This window comes from Balaenoptera acutorostrata, chromosome 7 (assembly GCF_949987535.1).
Source record: "Balaenoptera acutorostrata chromosome 7, mBalAcu1.1, whole genome shotgun sequence".
Lineage (NCBI taxonomy): Eukaryota > Metazoa > Chordata > Mammalia > Artiodactyla > Balaenopteridae > Balaenoptera > Balaenoptera acutorostrata.
Window position 1 is genome coordinate 42,408,515 of NC_080070.1, and position 15,541 is coordinate 42,424,055.

The 15,541-nt window shown below is 39.8% G+C and overlaps 1 protein-coding gene across 4 annotated transcripts in view; it reads left to right on the forward strand.

Annotated features, from left to right (window-relative positions):
• The window catches only part of AOAH (acyloxyacyl hydrolase), a 184,215-nt gene that overhangs the window by 96,968 nt on the left and 71,706 nt on the right, over window positions 1-15,541 (forward strand). For all 4 annotated transcript variants that reach the window (XM_007195074.3, XM_007195078.3, XM_007195079.3 and 1 more), the window contains one exon: window positions 14,529-14,620. In XM_007195074.3, coding sequence (XP_007195136.2) covers window positions 14,529-14,620 — 92 coding nt within the window. The remainder of the gene's footprint in view (window positions 1-14,528; window positions 14,621-15,541) is intronic.

The following is a 15,541-nucleotide window of genomic DNA, read 5'->3' on the forward strand; positions in this document are numbered from 1 at the left end:
ATGGTGAATCCTTTTCTCCAACAGCAATCAGGCCACAAGAGACAGAATGTTCTTGTGTTCCCTTTCCCTGTTCACGGGCACAGGCCAGACGGGCTGTTGTCAAGTCCTGATCAATTCAATGCCCTTTTCTTCTTGCTCAAGGTGAGCATCTGGGTCTCTTACCTGCCAGCAAAGTCAGGGGCACTTGCAGGCTCATTCTTCTGAAAACATCAGTGATCTTAGCCCTCACTGACTTCTGCAAGAATTAAAAAGACATAAACACTGGTTGTTATGAAAAGCTACAAGAGGAAATTATTTTAAGCTCCATACTTCTGAAAGGCATTTATAATTACTCAGCCCACATGCCTGTTCCCCCAGCACATTAGATAGACATCTCCGCATAGAGAGGTAGTGAGTCAGTAAACACCTGTGCAATCCAGTGTGTTGCTAAGACCAGAGAACAATCTCTTGCCCTCTAGTTAATTATATCTACCATTTTGCTACACTCTCCCTCAAGTTCCTCAGCCATAAAATAGGTTTCATGGAAATGACTCTTCATAGGGGGACATTTAGAATCTCAAGTCAGTTGGCTTGTGGGAAGAGGACAATCCTAGCATTTAAAACTAATTTTGGATAGTTGGAATTGATTGCTACATATCATTCATTCATTGGTTCCTTCAACTAGTTCCCTCCATGCCACTCCTGGGGGAATGATGAGGATAGCAATTACCCAGCCCAGCCCTTGCCAAGGTCTGGGGGTCAAGACTGGCTTCTGTGTGATTTCCTGGGGATTTCCTACTTAAGGCAATGACTGGAGGATTGGTCAGAGGTAGGAGCTAAACCATCATTCCTAGAGGGAAATTATGAAATACAAGGTCCAAAGATTCCAGAAGCAGAAATTGAGGACAGCATCACCAAGAATTTAAAGCCTAATTGATAAAGAACCCAAAGGTAAGTAGATCAAGAAGAACCAGAGTATATATACACAATGGAATATTACTCAGCCATAAAAAAGAATGAAATCATGCTATTTGCAGCAACATAGATGGACCTAGAGATTATCATACTAAGTGGAGTAAGTCAGAGAAAGACAAATATCACATGATATCACTTATATGTGGAATCTAAAAAATGATATAAATGAACTTATTTACAAAACAGAAATAGACTCACAGACATAGAAAACAAACGTATGGTTACCAAAGGGGATGGGGGGCATAAATTAGGAGTTTGGGATTAACATATACAAACTACTATATATAAAATAGATAAACAACAGGACCTACTGTATAGCACAGAGAGCTATATTCAATATCTTGTAATAACCTATAATGGAAAAGAATCTGAAAAAGAATATATATGTGTATATATGTATATGTATGTATGTATGTATGTATGTATAACTGAATCACTTTGCTGCACACCTGAAACTAGCACAGCATTGTAAATTAACTATAATTCAATTTTTTTTTTCACTGTGTGACCACTTTATTATTATTATTTTTTTTTTTTTTCTGGAAGGAAAACCCTATGAACTTTTATTCTCATGGTTTCCAAAGTCCTAGAAATTTTACCTCTTCAGTAATTATAGTACAGTATCAAAAATATTCAAGGCATCTCATGCATACATGCTTATTAGAGAGCTATATTCAATATCTTGTAATACCCTATAATGGAAAAGAATCTGAAAAAGAATATATATGTGTATATATGTATATGTATGTATGTATGTATGTATAACTGAATCACTTTGCTGCACACCTGAAACTAGCACAGCATTGTAAATTAACTATAATTCAATTTTTTAAAAAAGAAGAACCAAAGAGGTCATGCTCTCACATTGATAACATATTAGCAAGAAGGGAGGGTAGGTCAGCACTTCTTAAAGGACTAATTATTAATCAAGCAGGGTATAGGCTCAGCTGCTGTGAAAGAAAGACTCTCCAAATTAGTGACTTAAGATGGAAACATGCTTTCGTCTCACATAATAAGGTGTGACGAGAGTCGGAGGAGGGTACCTCACAGAGGAAGTTCAGGGCAGTCAAGAGGGTCAGCATTTAGCTAATTCTTGACTGATGAGTAGCAAGTGATCAATAAAGACAGTGAAGGAAGAGCAAGAGCTTGTGACGAGCCTGGAGGTCTGAGGGGCTGCAGGTGGTTGAGTGGTGGGAGAGACGGGGCCGGGAGAAGAGGCTGGGGCACTTGGTGGTGCCACGTGGTGGATGACGTTGAACAGCGGCAGTAGCCTGTAGAGCGGACTTTCCCAAACTTGGCCGGTCACTGCAGCTATTTAGGGCACTTCTTAAAAATAAGAATTCTAGGGCCCCACCACAAACCTACCCAAACAGGATCCATATTTTAAAGAACCTCCCCACGAGATTCTGGGATACACTGCTGAAGACTGCAGCACTAACTCAAGTTGGAAAGATAGAAAGAGCAAGGTTTTGTGACAGCTTCTTGGTAGCAGGTGAAACAGAGGAGAGAAAGAAAATGAGACCATTTTTATGAGTGAGATAGTGGGTTGGAGAGCCCAGCTCAGGCCTGGTCATTAGGTGGCCCAGTAACGGATTCCCATGTCCTCACCTCTGTAGCTTGACTGTGGACTTTGGGCTTCTTCTAGAATCTAAGCCTGGATTTTACCTCTCAAAGGAAAACTACCCCCGCCTCAGACAAATAGCAGCCCTACTGCTTCAGGAATGACTAAACCTTAGCAAAATCCAATGATGGTATCTCAAGTAGACTTTTATGATAAGCACGCTTTGTTGCCCGTTTCTGGCCCTTAGAGGAGTTTTTTTTCTGTTTGTGAAAGAATTGTTTTTCATTGGCCCCCATGAAAGACTGATCTGTGAACATGACATTTTTAAAAAATATTGACTGATTGATTGATTGATTTGGTTGCACCGGGTCTTAGTTGCGGCAGGCAGGCTCACATTTTAAACTCTTGTTTTCTCACTTTTATGAATTTGGATACAGTTCTCCAATCCCTCTGGAAATGATGATGGAAGGAATTGAATTTGTAGAAAAAGTCCAACTACACAATGCATTTTCACTGGATATGGGGCAGTTAGATAAAAGCATCCCTCCACTCATTCATTGAATAAATAAATCATGGGGTTAGAGATGAACTAGTAAATAATAGAAAAAGGAAAAGGAAAAGACTAAGAGGAGCTGACAAGGTAAAAATAAAAAAAAATAAAAAGAGCTATTTTCAGGCAAAATGATGAAAGATTGTTGCCTGCCATTCTGTCCTCTTTATATTTACTGGTCATATTTGCTAGAATTCTTTTTTTTTTTTTTTTTTTTTTTCAAACATCTTTATTGAAGTATAATTGCCTTACAATAGTGTGTTAGCATCTGCTTTATAACAAAGTGAATCTGTTATACATATACAATATGTTCCCATTTCTCTTCCCTCTTGCATCTCCCTCCCTCCCACCCTCCCCATCCCACCCCTCTAGGTGGTCACAAAGCACCGAGCTGATCTCCCTGTGCTATGCAGCTGCTTCCCACTAGCTATCTATTTTACATTTGGTAGTGTATATATGTCCATGACACTCTCTTACCCTGTCACATCTCACCCCACCCCCTCCCCATATCCTCAAGTTCATTCTCTAGTAGGTCTGTGTCTTTATTCCCGTCTTGCCACTAGGTTCTTCATGGCCTTTTTTTTTTTTTTTTTCCCTTAGATTCCATATATATGTGTTAGCATACTGTATTTGTTTTTCTCTTTCTGACTTACTTCACTCTGTATGACAGACTCTAACTCCATCCACCTCATTACAAATACCTCCATTTCATTTCTTTTTATGGCTGAGTAATATTCCATTGTATATATGTGCCACATCTTCTTTATCCATTCATCTGTCGATGGACATTTAGGTTGCTTCCATGTCCTGGCTATTGTAAATAGAGCTGCAATGAACATTTTGGTACATGACTCTTTTTGACCTATGGTTTTCTCAGGGTATATGCCCAGTAGTGGGATTGCTGGGTCGTATGGTAGTTCTATTTGTAGTTTTTTAAGGAACCTCCATACTGTTCTCCATAGTGGCTGTATCAATTTACATTCCCACCAACAGTGCAAGAGTGTTCCCTTTCCTCCACACCCTCTCCAGCATTTATTGTTTCTAGATTTTTTGATGATGGCCATTCTGACCGGTGTGAGATGATATCTCATTGTAGTTTTGATTTGCATTTCTCTAATGATTAATGATGTTGAGCATTCTTTCATGTGTCTGTAGGCCATCTGTATATCTTCTTTGGAGAAATGTCTATTTAGATCTTCTGCCCATTTTTGGATTGGGTTGTTCGTTTTTTTGTTATTGAGCTGCATGAGCTGCTTGTAAATCTTGGAGATTAATCCTTTGTCAGTTGCTTCATTTGCAAATATTTTCTCCCATTCTGAGGGTTGTCTTTTGGTCTTGTTTATGGTTTCCTTTGCTGTGCAAAAGCTTTTCAGTTTCATTAGGTCCCATTTGTTTATTTGTGTTCTTATTTCCATTTCTCTGGGAGCTGGGTCAAAAAGAATCTTGCTGTGATGTATGTCATAGAGTGTTCTGCCTATGTTTTCCTCTAAGAGTTTGATAGTGTCTGCCCTTACACTTAGGTCTTTAATCCATTTTGAGTTTATTTTTGTGCATGGTGTCAGGGAGTGTTCTAATTTCATACTTTTACATGTTCCTGTCCAATTTTCCCAGCACCACTTATTGAAGAGGCTGTCTTTTCTCCACTGTATATGCTTGCCTCCTTTATCAAAGATAAGTTGACCATATGTGTGTGGGTTTATCTCTGGGCTTTCTATCCTGTTCCATTGATCTATATTTCTGTTTTTGTGCCAATACCAAACTGTCTTGATTACTGAAGCTTTGTAATATAGTCTGAAGTCAGGGAGCCTGATTCCCCCAGCTCCATTTTTCGTTCTCAAGATTGCTTTGGCTATTCGGGGTCTTTTGTGTTTCCATACAAATTGTGAAATTTTTTGTTCTAGTTCTGTGAAAAATGCCAGTGGTAGTTTGATAGGGATTGCATTGAATCTGTAGATTGCTTTGGGTAGTAGAGACATTTTCACAATGTTGATTCTTCCAATCCAGGAACATGGTATATCTCTCCATCTATTTGTATCCTCTTTAATTTCTTTCATCAGTGTCTTATAATTTTCTGCATACAGGTCTTTTGTCTCCTTAGGTAGGTTTATTCCTAGATATTTTATTCTTTTTGTTGCAATGGTAAATGGGAGTGTTTTCTTAATTTCACTTTCAGATTTTTCGTCATTAGTGTATAGAAATGCAAGAGATTTCTGTGCATTAATTTTGTATCCTGCTACTTTACCAAATTCATTGATTAGCTCTAGGAGTTTTCTGGTAGCATCTTTAGGATTCTCTATGTATAGTATCATGTCATCTGCAAATAGTGACAGCTTTACTTCTTCTTTTCCGATTTGGATTCCTTTTATTTCTTTGTCTTCTCTGATTGCTGTGGCTAGGACTTCCAGAACTATGTTGAATAATAGTGGTGAGAGTGGGCAACCTTGTCTTGTTCCTGATCTTAGTGGAAATGGTTTCAGTTTTTCACCATTGAGGACAATGTTGGCTGTGGGTTTGTCATATATGGCCTTTATTATGTTGAGGAAAGTTCCCTCTATGCCTACTTTCTGCAGGGCTTTTATCATAAATGGGTGTTGAATTTTGTCAAAAGCTTTCTCTGCATCTATTGAGATGATCATATGGTTTTTCTCCTTCAATTTGTTAATATGGTGTATCACATTGATTGATTTGCGTATATTGAAGAATCCTTGCATTCCTGGGATAAACCCCACTTGGTCATGGTGTATGATCCTTTTAATGTGCTGTTGGATTCTGTTTGCTAGTATTTTGTTGAGGATTTTTGCATCTATGTTCATCAGTGATATTGGCCTGTAGTTTTCTTTCTTTGTGACATCTTTGTCTGGTTTTGGTATCAGGGTGATGGTGGCCTCGTAGAATGAGTTTGGGAGTGTTCCTCCCTCTGCAATATTTTGGAAGAGTTTGAGAAGGATAGGTGTTAGCTCTTCTCTAAATGTTTGATAGAATTCGCCTGTGAAGCCATCTGGTCCTGGGCTTTTGTTTGTTGGAAGGTTTTTAATCACAGTTTCAATTTCAGTGCTTGTGATTGGTCTGTTCATATTTTCTATTTCTTCCTGGTTCAGTCTCGGCAGTTTGTGCATTTCTAAGAATCTGTCCATTTCTTCCAGGTTGTCCATTTTATTGGCATATAGTTGCTTGTAGTAATCTCTCATGATCTTTTGTATTTCTGCAGTGTCAGTGGTTACTTCTCCTTTTTCATTTCTAATTCTATTGATCTGAGTCTTCTCCCTTTTTCTCTTGATGAGTCTGGCTAATGGTTTATCAATTTTGTTTATCTTCTCAAAGAACCAGCTTTTAGTTTCATTGATTTTTGCTATTGTTTCCTTCATTTCTTTTTCATTTATTTCTGACCTGATCTTTATAATTTCTTTCCTTCTGCTGGCTTTGGGGTTTTTTTGTTCTTCTTTCTCTAATTGCTTTAGGTGCAAGGTTAGGTTGTTTATTCGAGATGTTTCCTGTTTCCTGAGGTAGGCTTGTATTGCTATAAACTTCCCTCTTAGCACTGCTTTTGCTGTGTCCCATAGGTTTTGGGTCGTCGTGTCTCCATTGTCATTTGTTTCTAGGTATTTTTTGATTTCCCCTTTGATTTCTTCAGTAATCACTTCGTTATTAAGTAATGTATTGTGTAGCCTCCATGTGTTTGTATTTTTTACAGATCTTTTCCTGTAATTGATATCTAGTCTCATAGCGTTGTGGTCGGAAAAGATACTTGATACGATTTCAATTTTCTTAAATTTACCAAGGCTTGATTTGTGACCCAAGATATGATCTATCCTGGAGAATGTTCCATGAGCACTTGAGAAAAATGTGTATTCTGTTGTTTTTGGGTGGAATGTCCTATAAATATCAATTAAGTCCATATTGTTTAATGTATCATTTAAAGCTTGTGTTTCCTTATTTATTTTCATTTTGGATGATCTGTCCATTGGTGAAAGTGGGGTGTTAAAGTCCCCTACTATGATTGTGTTGCTGTCAATTTCCCCTTTCATGGCTGTTATTATTTGCCTTATGTATTGAGGTGCTCCTATGTTGGGTGCATAAATATTTACAAATGTTATACCTTCCTCTTGGATCGATCCCTTGATCATTATATAGTGTCCTTCTTTGTTGCTAGAATTCTTTATTTGACTTTATCTTCACTGCTCCATAAGTTTTTGGACTGACATAGGGTCAAAGATGAAATGCTATACCTTCTCCCTGAAAATCACTTATTTAGCTCAAGTCGAAGTTTAAATGTGCATAGAATAGACATCATCCCTGGAGCTGAGCAGTTACTGTTACTGATCTGCTTATATGTAGTATGTTGTAGGCTGCTGAATTTAGAGGTAATTTGTTACATAGCAATAGATAACTGGCAAATTTTGTGTTTGGGGTTGGGCGGGGTGGGGGAGTTTGTTGGTCTTCCTTGTATATAATATGATGGATTTAGCCTTGTGTTTTTACATATGGCATAGCCAATGCTTAAACTCTTTTTCCCTACCCCTCTTCCACTGGCTCCATCTTACTAACCTTACAGGACTTACACTGGATAACATTTCTTTCAAGATTCCTTCCCCAAACCTCCACATGTGGAATAGGTATCTTTTCTATTACCCTGGACTTCTTATCAATACCACTAATAGCTAACTTTTATTGAGCACTTACAATTCTAAACTTTAGGCACAGATTATCTTTTCTAATCCTCTCAACCACCCAGTGATATAGGTGCTGTTATTTGTTCCATTCTATAGATAAGAAACTGAGTGAGACACAGAGGAGTTAAAGAAAGTCTTCCAGGTTACTCAGCTGGGAAGTGTTTATTTTCTGTGCCCCTCTAGACTGTGAGCTCCACGAATAAGGCACAGTGGTCAACAGAATGCCAGTCTGGCACTTGCTGTGTTTCTCCATCTCCTTCTCTCTCTCTCTCTCTCTCTCTCTCTCTCTCTCTCTCTCTCTGTATGTAATGAATTATAGGGCCACAGGGACCTCAACAGCAGACTCGTCTCACTGCACATGAGTTGCTAAAGTTTACAAATCTAACTCAGAGTTACATTATGTTCTTAAAGTTGTCTATATCAAAGCATTAGCTGAGTGAACAGTGCTGCCTGGTCTACTTAAGCCTGAGATTACAGAGGCAGAAACCCGATGATTTGTTCTCTCCTTGTTCTCCCAGAACTTCATCTGCCAGGCCCCGCTGCAAGATAAGCCCCCAGAGCAGCAGAGTGCACTGTTCTCTGTGGCTACCTTTCCCCAGCATGTGTCAGGCCCTGGGAGTGTGAGTGGGTGTGTGTGTAGGTGTGTGTGTAGGTGTGTGTGTAGGTGTGTGTGTAGGTGTGTGTGTAGGTGTCTGTGTAGGGTCCACATATCATTTCAGTACTTATCCCCAGAACACTCATTCTGCATTCTTTATAAATTATGCATGGCTTCCATAAAAGAGAAACACGGAGGAGGAAAAGTTGCAGACAACTCTAGAGATATCTACAGGCTTCTGAACTTCTTACCCAAAGCAGTGTCTGAGAGACCGTCCCCTCAGCAGGCAATCAGGAAGCCTCATTTTCAAAAACTAGCAAACCCAGCTTAGCCAATGTTGTGATTCCAGGAGATCTGGCAGCTTAAGGGAAAAGCAAGGACCAGATACGATAGGGCTATCAAAAGCTGAGCTTATGAGGACCCCTGCCTGCTCCAAGCCTCTCCTTTCTTAGTTCCACCAGAAGCTGGGTTCAAATCCCAGCACCACTGTTTACCGGCTCTGTGACTTTGGCAAGTTATCCAAATTCCCTCTAAGTTCCCTTCTCAATAGTTTTTCTGGGCCCTGCCGCCCAATGTAAGGGATTCTTCCACCAACAGAAAATACAGAAATCCTCCGTGGACCAGAATGAGTGATGGGAGGTGCCATCTTAAAAGGGCCTTTTTGGGGCTTCCCTGGTGGCGCAGTGGTTGAGAGCCTGCCAATGCAGGGGACACGGGTTCGAGCCCTGGTCTGGGAAGATCCCACATGCCGCGGAGCAACTAGGCCCGTGAGCCACAACTACTGAGCCTGCGCGTCTGGAGCCTGTGCTCCGCAACAAGAGAGGCCGCGATAGTGAGAGGCCTGCGCACTGCGATGAAGAGTGGCCCCCGCTTGCCACAACTAGAGAAAGCCCTCGCACAGAAACGAAGACCCAACACAGCCAAAAAATAAATAAATAATAAATAAATTAAAAAAAAAAAAAAAAGGGCCTTTTTCAGTATCTCTGATTGGGTTGAGGCATGGTCATTTAATTCACTGCTGTTTGTATGAGACCTGGGTACTTGTTCTTTTTTTTTTTTTTTTTTTTTATTTATTTTTGGCTACGTTGGGTCTTCGTTGCTGCGCACAGGCTTTCTCTAGTTGCGGCAAGTAGGGTCTACTCTTCGTTGCGGTGCACGGCCTTCTCATTGTGGTGGCTTCTCTTGTTGCGGAGCACTGGCTCTAGGCGCGGGCTTCAGTAGTTGTGGCACGTGGGCTCAGTAGTTGTGGCTCGTGGGCTCTAGAGCCCAGGCTCATTAGTTGCTGCACAAGGGCTTAGTTGCTGTGTGGCATGTGGGACCTTCCCAGACCAGGGCTCGAACCTGTGTCCCCTGCATTGACAGGCGGATTCTTAACCACTGTGCCACCAGGGAAGCCGTAGACCTGTGTACTTGTTCTTTTTTAAGAGGTAATATCCAGCTTCTGATACACAGTGGTTGCTCAAAAAGTGATTACACAAAAAATGGTATACACTTGCCAATTATGACATAAAACATTTTTATGTCATTGATAAAATCAGAAGAAAACTTGAAGCAATGCAGTAGTTGATTTAATACTCATTGAGTTTCTGATGCTCTTTACAAGTCTGGAAACTTTTTCCTGGTAAATATAAAGTCTTTCCACATATGCACATTTAAGGTACATTTAAGATGAGTTTCCTGAGAACATAAATGCTTAAGAAGAATAAGCAGGAGTTCATGAGGGAGATCTTAATTTGCATATTTCCTGCCTTAAATGCCTGAAATATCTTGAGTATAATGTTGCTTAAATAAGGCTTTTAGTGTTTAATGTGATATGACTTAAACATTCTCTTTTTGCTAAGGTCTATAAAACCTTTGGCTGTTACTTCTCATTTTTAGCTACCAAATTTCCTAAGGAAGAACAAATATGTTGAGGCTTCCATTTGTCTGCTCAAATCTTTTCTATTATCTGGCAATAAACTTTATTCTTCTTAAAACCTGGGACAATCCACTTGGAAAGGGAGAGACTAGGTGATCCATCCTAAACATGATGCTTTACGTAGTGTAGGCCTTGTGCCTGTCAACCTGCTTCTCTCACTGTCTTTTGGTCCTCCCAACAGTCTTATTGAAGTAGATAGGATATAATGAGAGACGTCAGAGCTGGAACGCTGGTAAAGCTACATTTTCCTTGATTTTGCACAGTTAGTAGTAGTAAAACCTTGCCATAACACCATAAGTGAAGTCGAAAATATTTAACCAGGAAAACACAAATTTACGTTATTTCAAGGTTAATCAAATAACCAGGATACACCTATGCAGTTTACCTTCCTGGGCCTTCTAGGGCTCAAACTATGGAATGCAAACCCACCCTGATCCCAGCTATAATACAGCACCTGGTAGGGATGATTCCACAGATGCTGAGGGCTTCTTGAAGAGCAAAGGGTCCAGGATTCTCCCAGGTAGTTGAGACCATTTCTTCAGGTTGATCCAGAGAGATTGAGCTGGGAGAATGCTGGGGACATGGAGACCCCACTTCTCAAGACAGGGTGGCTGGCCATTTCCTCACTGGTCCTACCCCTTTCTCAACATCTTTTCTTCCCCCACCAGGGAGATAAAATTTTTTTACCCAACCCTGATTGAGAACGGGGGCTGCGTGAAGTATGGAACCTATTTCCAGAGTGTCATATCCAAACCATGAAGTTTTACTGTATTTGTAGAGCCAAACATAGAAGTCAGATCTCCTAATTCCTAGAGCAGAGCCCTTTCCCCACTTCGCTGGCACACTTCAGAACTACCATCCCCGCCATTATTATTCCAGGCTGCAGAGGGTATCAGACACACCTCCCTATGTCAGCAGAGTTCTTGCCTAACAACTTCTTCTGAAAGAGAGAGCAGACCCACCCAGAATCAGAAGCCCAGTTCCAAACCCAGTTTCCCAAATCTGGGCTTGTCATTGTGCGGATGACTGAGCAAAATGTGAGAGGGTGGTGTGGGGGAGTGTTGTATCGTTCTTTTAAGTTTTAACATGTTTTTACAGGTTGCTAACTTACTTAACACAGCTCATAAATTCTGCCTGCATCTCACAAACCACTTGCTTGCTCACAATCTCGACTTTCCACATCTTATGATTTTTATCTATTCTATTTGTTTTTCTTGTCTTCTCCAGCGGAATTGAATATTCTCAAATCCTACAGCAAGCACACATTATAAGCAGAAAGGCCTAGGGAAAAAAATAAGATAAACAAACAGAGAAAACATTTGATTTATAGTGCCAGGAGGAACAAAAACTAAAAGAGAGTTCCTGCTCAAAACTCCACCACGGTAATGTGGTGGGTGCTTCTTGCTAAGGGGGAACAAAGTGCCAGTCACTGGAATTGCATGGTGCTCTGAGACTTACTGGGAGCCTCCTTTCCATGAGTTTGTTTCTGCTCCTTTGACGGGGATAAATCTTAACAAATACAGATGCATCCCAAGAAGCCGTCCTTCCCAACCACCTCCCATCCACTTCCAGCACCTACTATGCTGGAAGTCACACTTGGGATAAGAATAAGGCTGGAGACCTTGGGATTGACATGTGCAAGGGGGAGGTGATTGAGGAAAGCGGAGTGAAGGAAGCTCACAGAGCCATGGAAAAGAGTGCAAGTCACCATGGGATAACCAGTGCATGTGGAATATATTTATTATATGACTTACTTTGAGAAGTCAGCATAATAGAAGGGTTTATATCTTGGACCCCTGAATCATAAGAACTATAAGCAAATTGTCCAATTCAGGCCATGTCCTCATTTTCTAGGGCTGCCACAGCAAAGTACCACAAACTGGGTGACTTAAAACCAAGGAAATTTATTCTCATAGTTTTGGAAGTTGGAAGGTGGAGATCAAGATGTCAGCAGTATGGTTCCTCCTGAGGGATCTGAGAGAGAATCTGTTCCATGCCTCTTTTCTAGCTTCTCTTCTTCCTCTTCTTATAAGAACCCCTAATCATATTGGACTAGCAACCCTTCCTACTCCAACCTCATCTTCACTTAACTAATTACATCTGCAATGACCCAATTACAAATAAAGTCACATTCTGAGATGTTGATGGTTAGGCCTGTAACCCAACTTTTGGGGGAACACATTCAACTAGTAGCAGTCCAAAAGTAAGAAATACAAATTTCATTTTATTTCTTTTGAGTACTCATTCTCTATATGACAGTAGGAACTATCACACACTCTGAAGTAGGAAGAATGAGTAGATTCCATTATATATTATATACATATAAATAATACAATGTGTTAAGAGTGGTTATCTCATAATAGTTACCTCTTAAGGAGAGATGATGGGGGACTTTCATTTCCACATTGTATATTACTGTAATGTTTGAATTTTTATAAGAAGCATGTACTACTTTGTAATCAGAAAAAACAATAAAGATACATTTTTGAATGGTTAAGGAGAGAGAAATGTGGCTTTTCCTTCCCTCACAACCTCCATATTCAGATTCTCTCTAGGAGACAAGGTAAGGATGATCATGGGTGAGAGAGTGAGCAGGGGGCAGGACCGTAGGCCATTTGAAAAGTCATATTCAGTGCTACAATTGCTTTGATGTGATTTGTCTTAGGCATTATCTTTCATTTCTTTTTCATTTTAAAATAAGATTGAAGGTGGACTCAAGGCTTTCATGTTCATCCAAAGGGGGCATGGGTTTTCAAGGTTGAGAAACACAGAGCACATGAAAGAGATGACATTATTTCCTGAAATAAACTGCTTCCTGCAGCCAGGCACTGAGGTTTCCTGTCAGCCAAGGCAAAAAGGGATCATTGGCTTTCCGAGATTTTATCCAAACTGGGATTCCCAGGTAAAATACAGGACACCCACTTAAATTTGAATTTAGATACACAACAAATAATTTTTTAAGTATAAGTATGTTCCAAATATTGCCCAGGACATACTAATACTAAAAATTATTCCCTGTTTAATTTCAATTCAACTTTTTGCATATTCCTTTTTTTAAATTGTGGTGAAATACACATAACATGAAATTTGCCATCTTAACATTTTTAAACGTACAGTTCAGTAGTGTTAAGTATATTCATACTGTTATACAACCAATGTCCAGAACTTTTCATCTTGCAAAACTGAAACTCTATACCCATTAAATAGCAACTCCCCATTTCCTCTCCCCCCAATCCCTGTCAATTACCATACTACTTAATGTCTCTGAATTTGACTACTCTTGATAGCTCATACAAATAGAATCATGCAGTATTTGTCTTTTTGTGACTGGCTTCTTTCACTTGGCATAATTTCCTCAAGTTTCATCCATGTTGTAGCATGTGTCAGAATTTCCATCTTTTTTAAGACTGAATAGTATTCTGCTGAATGTATATACCACATTTTGTTTATAGAAACTCAAATTTAACTGAGCATCTGTATTTTTATTTGCTAAATCTGGCAACCCTATTCTGAACACATCAATCTAGATAAGCTTTTTCTAGGAATTAGACCAGAGTGGAGGAGGAACATTCAGGAGACACAGCTGGCAACATTTTTCTTCTGTGATTTTGCACAAGTCATAGAATGTGGTTCAAAGGAATTCTAATTTTGTCAACACTCTATGTCAGGAGTTCTTGAGCAGGAGTCTATGCAAGAGTTGCAGGAGTTCTGTGAACCCCTTGAAATCATAGGCCATGTTGAGTATATGTGCATCTTCGTGAAGAAAGGAACCACAATTAGATTTTTCAAAGGTGTCTGAGGACCCCCCACCCACCCAAGGAGGTCAGGAGGCACCATCCTAATGACTGAAGGCATAGCTTTGAACTCAGGGAAGGCATATTTGCTGGAAGCTTGGGTATTATTACTTTCCAGACAATCAATTTTCTGATTATCTAGCCTTAGAAATGGAGAAAATCTCAGAAATTAAAGAGTGGAAAGTTTACTTGTCTACTGAAGCACCTCTCTCAAATGAGGGATGAATATGAGCTGCCATGCATTCTACATTTTTCCCAGGAGCTGAATGGAAGCCAGTTCATGAATGATGCTGATCTTTGTGAATTTTCTGATGATGGTTAACCTTAAGAGGTATATGCTTTAAATGCAAAGGCCCTTAAAGAAAGAGATTAAGAAAGAGAGTGAGAGAGAGGCAGACAGACCACAATGCCTGAGCAATAGATAATCTTACTCCTTATAGAAAACAAGTGATCATTTTGATAATTACTACTTTATTTTTCCTTTAGAAATCCTTCTTCAGTTTACCAACAGCTCTTACCAATGAGCTCGACTGGCCCCAACTCTCTGGCGCTACTGGATTTCTGGACTCCACTAGTGGGTATGTATGTTTGCACACCCTCAAACATTTCAATATGTCTATGTAAGGAAACAACAGGAGATGAGATTTGCCCCCAAGATGTTGAAATGAGAATTATTAGAAATTGCTACTGGAACATGAGTGACATAAAACAAACCCACCACTGACATAGAGTCTACTGTGTGGTGGGGCATTATGCAAATTAGACTTTACCCCTGCTGGCAAGGAGGGGGTATTCCTGCTCAGGGGCTCTAGAGTTGATCTCCGATGAAAAATACTCAAGCACATCACTGAATTTTTCTGACTCAAGAGACAAAGAAGTTTACTTGCTTATTTACTCTCATATATTAACATTTTAAAAGGCAGCAGGCAGTTCTATTTTTAGTTTTTTAAGGAACCTCCATACTGTTCTCCATAGTGGCTGTATCAATTTACATTCCCACCAACAGTGTATGAGGGTTCCCTTTTCTCCACACCCTCTCCAGCATTTATTGTTTGCAGATTTTTTGATGATGGCCATTCTGGTGTGAGATGATATCGCATTGTAGTTTTGATTTGCATTTCTCTAATGATTAATGATGTTGAGCATTCTTTCATGTGTTTGTTGGCAATCTGTATATCTTCTTTGGAGAAATGTCTATTTAGGTCTTCTGCCCAGTTTTGGATTGGGTTGTTTGTTTTTTTGATATTGAGCTGCATGAGCTGTTAAAAATTTTAAAAAAAAAGGCAACAGGCAAGTCTCAAAGTCCTAGAATCATCCTGGGTTTAATGCTCTGGAGTTGAAAGTAGAGAAGATGCATGGCGAGTCTGAGTGACACACAAGCCCAGTGTGCTGTGTGTGATTGGGTGTTGTCTCGGGGCCTGGGGACAGCCATTTAGAGTTTGAGCACCCCATTTTTTAATTTAATAGAGGACATCGCATATCATGAATAATTTATTCTT